The sequence below is a fragment of the Pyrus communis genome, chromosome 6, assembly GCF_963583255.1.
Source record: "Pyrus communis chromosome 6, drPyrComm1.1, whole genome shotgun sequence".
NCBI lineage: Eukaryota > Viridiplantae > Streptophyta > Magnoliopsida > Rosales > Rosaceae > Pyrus > Pyrus communis.
In genome coordinates, this window is record NC_084808.1 from 26,405,168 (window position 1) to 26,416,239 (window position 11,072).

Genomic DNA, 11,072 nt, shown 5'->3' on the forward strand with positions numbered 1-11,072 from the left:
GAAAATAATTATATAACATAATTGCGCTTCTTGTACAAAGTGATCATGAAAATTAACAGGAATGAGTTTCACATGGTGTGAGTTATGATGCGTTGTTTCTCCATGAATCTGGTAGTGGAGCATCTCATATAAAATTCTGATCATCGAAATCGATCGGTACGGTACAATCCCAAAACTGCTGCACTTCTGACGCTTCTTATTTTCCAGCACTCCACAAAAACATATATAGCAACGTTGATGTATGCCAAAAATTTTAGTATGTTTGCTGTATCTTATATGTTGAGTTTTTAGCCATTAGATACTAGTCATGAAATATAAGAATCTAACTGTTAAAAAATCAAGAAATATAAGATACAAGTATACTAAAAATCTTAACCTATACATATATATCTCCAAAAGCAAAGTAAAAGCAGAAAACAAACATTCTCAACTGTACATACATAGAAAAAAGGCCAATGGAAGTTTAAGATAAGAGAACTTAAAAAGAAAAATGTAGGAAATTTTAATTCCTTTCTCAACCACATATGCATAATCCAATAATATCCAACACAAATGTATGTTTTAGGATGAGGCATTGGAAATTGGTGTTACTGATCTGATCTTGATGTTGTCTACATTTGTAGTTTCGTACACAGGCAAGCCGCTCGAGTAATAACCCAAGTCATAATTCTGCAGCTCGAAAAGATCAGAGCTCGAATCACTTTCTGCACCTTCATCTTCCTGCTCGTCATCAACAACCTCACTGAGCCTCTTGAGCAAACCCTTGTGGTCCTGGTCGGAACTAATCTTATATTTCTCTGATAATTTGAACTTCTCATGATCCAACCAAGTCAGTTCTTTGTTTGATGATCTTTTCTCATCGAAGTTCGTATTGTACTTTGATAAAGAAACCGTTTGCTGCTGCTGCTGCTGTTGATATTGCTGCTTGTGATTATCCGAATAGCTTCTCAAATCTTTGTAGCTATTGGAGGCTACCATTTGTGCATGGCTATAAGGTGGAGGTGTTCGAAATCCTGAACTCGATGAGGAATACACGGACTTGGCATCCGTGGTGCTAGAGCTTCGAAAATGACTAATGCTGCTCCTCCTCCTCCTTCTCCCACCCGGGCTCTCCTCCTCGTCTTTCATGGACTGTGTGGCGCTGGATTTCGACTTCTTCTTCTTGGACACTGATTGGTTGAATAGAGAATTCAGGAAGCTGGCCAGCCTCCCGCCTGGAGAGCTTGGTTGGTTGTACTTCTTGTCTTTGATGTTGCTTTGCTTTTCCATCGCCACGTGGTTATGGTGATTAGGGTTTTGCTGAGGATGATGAAGCATGTGTCTGATAGGCATGTCAAGGCTGATTCTGCCTCCTCTCCATGACGATCTGTCTTCTTTCATCATCCTCTGCGAAAATGCCGAAGTCTTGTTGTTTTTATGGCTGCTGGGAGTTTCATTGTATCCTGAGAAGTACCTTGCAGCTTCAAAAACATCGAGCTCGCCAGAGTCGTTCCTGTGGTGGAACAATTTCTTGTGTATCTTATCAGCTCCGGGGTCTGCTGAAAGCACCCCTGTACTAATCATGGACATGTTTGAGGTCTGTGAAATTTTCAAATTGAATTTGTGTAATAAGAATATGTGGGGTTTTTTTTTGGTGTGCAGGTAAAGCTTGTTTGAATTTGTGACTGGTGTTGACGGTATTAAAGGGGAGGGAAGAGTTGTAAGATAAAAGGAGGGTTTTGTGAGATTGTGGAGAGACTGATGGGTTTGAAATGATTGCTAGTAGTGGGGAAGCTGGCTTTTAAATAATCAACTCATGTGCTTTTTAGTCTATATAAGTATGCATTTCAACTCTATATGATTGTGTGTTTTTGGAGGTTTTTTAAAGGAGAAAGACTATTACAAAACGAAGACGTTGAACTGATGTTATTTTTCAAATTAATGTTGTAATATGATGTGAGAAACTTAAAACACATGATATCGTATTATTGATCTGAAATGCCAAATGTGTTTCCAATGGTATAACAAGTCATTCTCTTTGAGTGGGGCATATACTACTAAGGGAGGAAAAATCTTTCACATTTATCCTTGTAATGAGTCAGCACTGAGTTAATTAAAACCAGAGGAGTTTGTGCTGGGGATGGTGGGAAAGGGCAAGGGACATGTGTTTCCTTGGATTCTAGGGCTTCTAATCTTTAGGATGAGGAGATGGGGAATTGCCAAATTGGCTCTCAAGTGGGGTGTTGGCTATGGCCTATGGGGGCTATGCCGCTATAGGCATGTAGTGTTTTGCTGACTTTTTTGTGCATATCATTACAGGTTTGGAGAATTTGGTAGATGCTACCAAACTTTTCTGAGCTTGGAAGTCACTCTTTAATAAAATAAAATGGAAGTTTATTGTTGGCCAAGTAATTTTTTACTGGCTTAGATTTTTCTATGGCCCAGTAACATCTTGCCGCCTCCTCTCATTTAAAGTCTTGGTTTTACTTTCAGAGAAAGTAGTTACAAGGATTGGAATTTGAACACTAATGCATCCTAATAGAAGTTGGTTTAGAAAACTATACTAAACAGTGTCAGTAATCAACTAAAGATTTGTTGGTTGACCAGCCTCAAACTTGCAACGACAAGAAAAATATTACGCACAGTTAATCACGCATGTGCACATGCATTGATGAGCGAATAACCGTTACAATACTCTTATTATAAATCACATGTGTGAACTACCACTACTCTTCCTAGAAAGCATGCATGCACAATGACAATCCAATGCACCAGGGGTGATGTGATCGTAGTCTAATTTCTGGCACATATATAATCATCTCAGTGGATCACCTTGTAACTTAAAATGGCTAGACAAACATTTCTTTGGATTTCTATGGAAAAAGAAGGGAAATATTCAAAGAAGCAGAATTTTTCACTATGTTAGGAAGACGGTTTGATATACCTCGTGTAATAATACAAAATTGGTTGGATACTTAAAAAAAAAAAATTCTAATTAATTATATTAATACACTTGATGTACCAGACCATATTTTCAGCTCATTGAAAAATCTCTATTGTCCAAGCCCCACCAGGGAAAAAAGAAGGGATAATCTCTTATCCGAAAAGGAGTATTGTGGGAGAGGCCTTTTAAATTTTAATGCTAAAGAAGTAGACATGCAGCACAGCTTTCATCTTTTACTTTTTTCTTTTGGAACTCCTTGGTCTAGTAAATTGATTTGGCCCGCCCACTGAAACAAAAAACATGTAGTCTCTCCCATTCCTTGGTGTTTGGGGCATTCCGGCAGTGTGCGTGTGGGTGCGAGCACACGTGCATGTTTACGAACCAAATATGCACAATACCAATGAATTCACTTATCTCGCCATGCATGATAAATCTACCGTCATTTTCCACCACCAGATAAGCTCAATTTCTGCATTTGCCAGCAATAAGCTCAATCGCATTTTCCAGGAGGACTTGTAACTTATATTTGCCTCTTATCTGAGGTCCGTTATTGTCCCGCACCAAGAAAAACTCAAATTTGATTGGTCTAGCCAACAAAAATATGGCGTGTTAGGCCGACTCTTAGGATCCGAATTATGCAGTACTGCCTAATGGGTCAGAGAGAGAAGACAATATGCTTGTCGTGACTTGCTATTTTCCGTCTGTATTCTCTCTTAGCCAATCCTGCATAATCTCTGATAGATTCATTCTCAGCATGTTTTGAAGCTTTCTTTCTTGTGCACCATGCATTCTAAAACTTACCTTAATTTCATATGGTGTGTGTGACTTGCAGTCTTGCATATTGATCAAAAGTCACAAAATCGTTATGATGCACCGGTGCAATGGATGATTAGATTTACACAGCTGAATTCTGACAATCTGTAGTAAAAGAACCTCAAAATTCAAACACGGAATCATATCTCATACACAATATGGTGGAAAAACCTCAAAATTCAAAGCTAATGCAAATATTAAGGCTTTCTTAAGATAAAATACCGATTAACAGGGTTTAGAGTCTTAAGATTATAGGGGAACAAAGGCCCAATTGAAGTCCCCACTAAACAAAACCTTGCGTTAAGTTGCTAAGACAGTATGGCACAGAACCCTAAAATGTCCCCCATTCTCACCCCGTAGGCCATACCGCCACAGTATCCACAAGTCTCATTGCTGGCAAGCAATATTCTCCGCTCAAAATCTCAATCAACCTGGGCTTTACGCAATTACCCAAAAGTATGGTTAGAAAAGAAAAAAAAAAAAAAATAGATAAGATAAGAATTGTTGGAAGTGCATGGAACCCAACTACTTGAATTTTTATGAACTATATGTGAAAAAATCCTTTATAATAGTTTCTTTTATTTTTATTAACTTTGTCTGAACATCTGAACTACAAGAAGAACTAAGTGCACACATATAGAGCTTCAACTGACAGATTTTTTTAAGGCTCACTCTACAATGTACTTCAACGATCTAATTGTATATTTTTTATGTTCTCTTGAAGATTAATTTGTACCAACAGTCACCCAAATTCAAAACCATGTAATTGTTAGATTAATCAAAGACATTTAGCGTTTCTTTGAAAACCGTATTCTCATTATATCCATTACAATTGAATGTCTTAATGATTTTGAATTTATCTAATTTTTTACAACGATAATTAATGAATGGTAAACTAAAATATAAGTTGGTCGGCTACTTAGTATGGTCGGCTAATTTTTTACATCTAGTGATATTTATTTTTATTTATAAGTGAGAGTTCTTAAGGTTTGATTATTACTAAAGGCAAATTAAAACCAAATTATTATTGATTAACTCATTGTAAGGCTCAACCCATTATTCCCCATTAGCATAGACAAAATATCATATGTTTAAAAAGTTATATATAAATTATTTAAACCATTAAAATATTTGCAAAATATCGCTCAGATGAAATTATTCAAGAGATCTTAAAGAAAGATATATAAGCCATACTTAAATCAAAACGTGGCCAAACTAGCTACATACATAGTGCTCTACCACCTAAAAGTATCTGCATTATGTTATCCAAATTCAAACCCTCTTGTCTCTTGGAAAGACATTGCTCCAATATGTCACTTTGAAAAACAAAATTGCTTACTATTCCCAACAAAGACGTCATTCGTGTCTCCTAGCTTGTTTTGAGCAACATGATTTAGAGAAGCACTTGGTGTCCCCTTGTGTTATATCGTTTAATTTTGAATCACTTAAAATGGTGTCGGCCATATATGCATTATAAATAAACTTGATGTTCCAATTTTCCATTTTTGGTCCTTTTGTGTTGTATATATGCACAAGTTAATATTATTTGTCGATGATAAAAAAACGTAGAGAACTTATAGTTTAACTTGTTAAGAATATTCATATCTTCATCTAACGTTCTGAGGTCGATTTCTCTTTCGTTTGAAATTGTTTTAATAAAAAAATGCTGACTAAAGATGTGATAAATTCCACTAGAAGTGAGAAAATTAGGTGTATGATAGACGGAAAAAAAATTGTATTAGCAATATAAAGTAGTCATACTCCACTCATATTTATTTATTTTTTTACTAAGGAGAAGAATTTAGAATGTTAATAACAGTTTTTATAACAAGTTATCGGATATCCTTGTGATTTCTATTTCTTCCCATGAATCATGTCTTTTTTAGTTTTTAGAACGTAGACAGTCGAAATTGATTGATTTAAAACATAAAGGACCAAAATTATGTTTTTACAATAAAAGGACCATTTGTGATTGAATAAACCTTTTATTATTGACTCACAGTTCTTTTGATTGGAGAAGGACATTGGGCGGACATGGGATAAATGGGTTCAGCCCAATTGCATTTAATAGGTCTTCCAAATGTTTTTGGCCCTTTGGGCCGGCCTCTCTTATGAGCTTAAAACACTTGTGAACGTTTGTGGGGCCCAATTTAGTTCAAATTTCAGAATCCTGATCCTCGCAAGAATTTCGTGAATTATATCCGTTCATCGTACATCGTGGGTTAGAAATCATTTTAAATATTTTTATTTAAAATTAAATACAAACAGTACCTGACAAAGACTAACCGAACGATATACAATAAAAGAACACGATTTACGAATCCTCAATCCTGACCAAAAAAATCCGGAAAGAATTCTGTTGGCAAATTTCAATCCTTTAGTAGTACGACCACAAATTCTTCAAAATTGTGTACCTTTGGGTTTCAGCGTCTGACACGTGTTAAGGTGGTCCGTTTACTCCGGTTACCCTCAGTCCTTGTGTCTTTTCTTGGGCCCGGGAAGAAAATGCCAGTCCATAACTCCGCGTGATGACGTGCATCGTTTCAACGGACCCCCTTTGGCCCTTTGTATGTTAGTGGTGTCTATTAAGCGTTCCTCATTTATTTCATTTGGAATGTTTGACCGCGTCATATAGAGTACTCTTTTAGACATATCTTTGTAAATAAGTTTTTTGAGATTTGTTATTAGTATTTTAAAATTTTTAGCTTGCACTACAAATTTTTTATATTTAGAAAAAAAATAATGCATTTACGAATAATGCAAAATAAGATTTTGAAGTGTCAATAACAGTTCTCTTCTTATATTATTATGTTACGAGAATTAGCTATAATAAAAGAAAGATTTACTTTAAGGCAATACCTCTGAAATTCAAAATAATTCCCAACATATTCAAGTGAAACTTTAAAATTAGAGTTTTATACTTTTTTTACTTGTTTGGTTGTTTGAGAGTGAACTGCTTTTTATTATTTAGTGAAAGTTATGTTTGTAGTTATTTTTATTTATTATTTAATAACATTTGAAAACTTACAATTAGTGAATCCTAAAATTTATTTTGATTTAAGTTACTATTTTTTAACATCAATATATTGTCCTACTTTTTTTCTAAAAAATTATCTTAAGAAAAAATCCTTTTGTAAATTTCGAACGAGACCCCGGAATCTTAAAAACGGCACTGCACTGGTACGCCCATCCGCAAACGAGCCCTCTCATTGTTCCCCTCAATGTCCCCTGACAACCCCTGCCTCCATCCCCCCATCTTTTCCTCATTTTTTTTTTTTTTTTTTCTTTCCTTTCTCCTTAACTTCCTCTTTCTCTTTCTTTCACTCTCTTATGTGGCTGGGAGACCCAAGGCGCGTGTTGAAGACGAGATCTAGGTGGGGTGACCTTGGATCCAAGGTTGGAAAGGCCACCCATTGAGCTCTCTGCCGTGGGTGCTTGGTGTTGATGGTGCATTTGCTTGATGTTGATGAACTTGCAGTTGTGCACAACATGTGTGTGTGAAAATAGTAAGGCGGTTGAGAGAACACATAAGAAGCAATGGGTCATTTAAATTTTCTTATTATTAAAATAGTTTTAGTTTTATTATTGAAACTATCAAATGTTCAACTTATTATTATTATTTTTTTTTCAAACGATATTATCTATACTAAAAGAGTGGGGGAGTATGCTAAGCCTCACAATAGGTTAACAATAACGTGGTTCAAATACGCATATAGTGAGAATTGAACTTAAGATATCTTTTTAAAAAAAATTATTTTAAATTTTTGGTCCGCGTGGCTTACCATCAACATAAGTTGGTCTCATGTATGCCATATTAGCAATTTTGACAGATATGTTGACGGACTTGGACGCTATGAAGCAAAGTGAGACTAGATTTGAGTTTTACAAGGTTAAGTGACACAATTCAAATCTCATGGGACAAATTAGTGAGATTGACTTCTAATTTCAAGATGCATTTCCGTAAATAAGCCTAAAAGAAAATTGTGTACTTTGATCATATTTGAAAGCTGCCATATCAAAGTTTCAATCTTAGATTCGTCACAAGAAAAATAAAAGCCAACGCCGTTTGTGACACACTCCGACCGAGATCGGAGCGTGCTGGCCGTCGCACAAAGGTGACGTAGCCATGTGCACGTGCGGAAGCTAGTAAGTAGTAATATAAAAGTACGAATAATTAAAAACTAGCATACAAGTACTAAAGTGAGTGCTAGTTAGTGCGATACAAATTCAGAGCAGGTCTATAGCAGTCCAAATAAAACGACAACAATAGTACGCCCGAAGGCGACCCTACGATGTGGAGTGTCTGTCAGAACGCCGAAAAGCTCACAAGGGAAACCACCGCAACGGCTAAGCAACTAGAACCTGGAGGGGCGCAAAACAAAAGCGTGAGTGGGCAAAAACAATTCTTTCTAAAACCATTTACAAAATACTTTCTAACCCCTCGCCGTAAAACCTGTATACCTCCCAGAAAATAAACATATATACGTATGTGTAAACATGCAAAACATGCTCAAGGGTATACCAATCATGCTCAAAATATGCCATGCCACAATCTCAAAGTGATATGCATGTGCCCAGGTATAACCATATCAATATCATGTAATCCGGCAGCCGGAGTCACCTAACGTGACCTGTACGGCTGCATCTAGAGCTCAAATCTCAATCTCAATATCTAAACCTGCCCACGAGTCGGAACCACCTAAAGTGGTCTGTACGACAAGCCTGGGTGTAACATATATATACGCTCTAGTGCTACGATCACGTGAAGGCTGTGCGAATAATCGCGGTTCACCTACGAGTCGGAACCACCTATTGTGGTCTGTACGACAGGCCTATGCACCTAGCTTGGATCCAAGCTGAGCGTATGGTGCGGGAGGTGAACAACACGTGAAGGACTGTGCCCTACTCTGGGCGGGAGCACTAACACCGGGGGTGCAGGTTATGAGCTCTCTAAGCATCTTTAACCACTAATTAATGCAATCGTTAATTAACGCTTACCTGGCACTTACCTATGCCTCCACAGCACCCACATATAAATATGTATATGCATGCCACTACTAATAAATGTGATGATGCATAAACGATAATAATAATATGCATGGCATAAGGCAAATAACCCTTTTTAAATCAATTTCTGGGAATATAAATGTATATAGGTATATACGGAAAACAAAAGCCCACTCACTGGTATGTAGAAGGGTCGTAGCCCCCCTGCCTCGCGTGTGCACGCTCGTCCTCTGGGTACGTGTCACCTAAATGCGAAACAACTATAAAAACGTTAACTTTAAAGCACATAACCCGTTTCTCGTAATAACTTCTCATACATTGCTCAAAATGGACAAATGAATATACCCACGTGCTCTACACAACCTCAGGGTCACAACCATATTTTTAGAAAAATTTTTGGACCCCGCACGCGCCCCCACGCGCCAGCACAGGCACGGACCTACGCGCCCCCCACGCGCGGCCACGTGCCAGGCACACTGACGGTGTCAACAGACGCCGTCAGGAATATTCCGTTAAACTGACGGAATATTCCGTCACTGCCGTTAGGAATATTCCGTCAAACTTGACGGAATATTCCCCTTTCTTCTCCGGCCTACCCTCGCCGGACTCCGGTCGCCGGAAACTGGGAAAAACTTTAAACTAACTATTCTCCTTCGTTTCTCAACCGTTTTCTATGATTCTTGGACCAAAAGAAAGCCCTAAACTAGTAGAATCACGATGGACCACTTTTAAAGGCTAAAAGTTACGCGATCATACCTGTCTCAAAACTCAAAAACCGGCCAACTTCGAACTAGGCCTTCCCGACGTCCAAATTCGTCCAACGAGCTACTCCGACGCTCCTTAGGACCTCACCAACACACCTACAAGCTTCAAATGTCCAAAAACTAAGTAAATTAATGTTGCATGAACAGTGCTCAAAACGGACCTCACGATATCGACGTGAAAACGTCGAAGTTCTTACCTGAAAATGCTATGGTCGTGCTCCCCTTGTCCTCACGAGTTGAATGGTGTCCTTGGTTTCCTCGATCCGTGATGGTTTGGGTGGTTTTGGTGTTTGTCCGTACGTATGGTGATAACGGGAAGGAAGAGAGAGGCACGGGGGAGAGAGACAGAGGGAGGAGAAGAGTGGCTTTGTGTGTGAGTGTGTGTGTGTGTGGTCCAACACATGCCACACCACACAAAACAACCCACAACGTGACAAAACAACCTAAGGGCAAAAAGGTAATTTCACACGTGCGTTTAATAATCCCGGGACGGGATGTCACAACCTTCCCACCTTAATAGAATTTCGTCCCGAAATTCAAAACAACAACGCAGCAACCCCCTAGTAGTCAAAGAACAATCGAGGGTACAAATCCCTCATCCGATTCTCTGTCTCCCACGTAGCTTCTTCGACTGAATGGTTCCTCCACAAAACCTTCACCAAATTCACTGTCTTGTTCCTCAAAACCTTCTCTTTCCAATCAATGATCGTCACCGGTTCCTCATCGTACGTCAAATCTGGGTTAATCTCAAGCGGTTGAGGAGGTATCACGTGAGATGGATCAGCAACATAGTGTCGGAGCATAGACACGTGAAAAACATTATGCACTCTAGCCAACTCCGGGGGCAACTCCAACCTGTAAGCTACCTCGCCAACTCGTTCTGTGACCACGTATGGTCCGATGTACCTGGGACTCAACTTCCCTTTCTTTCCGAACCGCACAACACCTCTCCACGGTGAAAGCTTTAGAAATACCCAATCTCCGACCTCATATGTTCTGTCCGTAGCACGCCGATCCGCTAGACTCTTCTGCCTGTCCTGAGCTGCTTTCAGGTTAGACTTAATCACCTGAACATTCTGAGTAGTCTCCTCGACAATCTCTGGACCCACTAAAACTCTTTCGCCAACCTCTGACCAACACAACGGTGTGCGACAAGCTCTACCATACAAGGCCTCAAATGGCGCCATGCCAATGCTCGAATGAAAACTGTTGTTGTAAGCAAATTCCATCAAATCCAATCTTTGGTGCCAAGCGTCACCAAACTGCAACACCGAAGCTCGCAGCATATCCTCCAAGGTCTGAATAGTTCTCTCTGACTGCCCGTCGGTCTGTGGATGATATGCCGTACTATAAAGTAATCTCGTGCCCAAAGCTTCCTGGAAAGCTACCCAAAACTTCGATGTGAATCGTGGATCACGATCCGAGACAATACTCACTGGAACACCGTGGTACTTTACAACCTTCGAAATGAACAACTCCGCTAAACGGCTCAGAGAATACTTCTCTCTCACAGGAATAAAATGAGCCGACTTAGTGAGTCGATCGACGATCACCCAAATGCCGTC

At 38.9% G+C, this 11,072-nt stretch overlaps 1 protein-coding gene across 1 annotated transcript; it reads right to left on the bottom strand.

The window, feature by feature from the left end:
• Positions 1 to 329: 329 nt before the first annotated feature.
• LOC137737957 (protein BIG GRAIN 1-like E) lies at positions 330 to 1,843 on the bottom strand. The gene has a single exon (XM_068477546.1). The coding sequence runs from the start codon at positions 1,567 to 1,569 to the stop codon at positions 562 to 564; it is 1,008 nt and encodes a 335-aa protein (XP_068333647.1). The 5' UTR covers positions 1,570 to 1,843; the 3' UTR covers positions 330 to 561.
• Between the last annotated feature and the right edge of the window lie 9,229 nt (positions 1,844 to 11,072).

Coding starts and splice junctions, on each gene's coding strand:
- LOC137737957 (XM_068477546.1), bottom strand. CDS start 1,569: ATGTCCATGATTAGTACAGGGGTGCTTTCAGCAGACCCCGGAGCTGAT.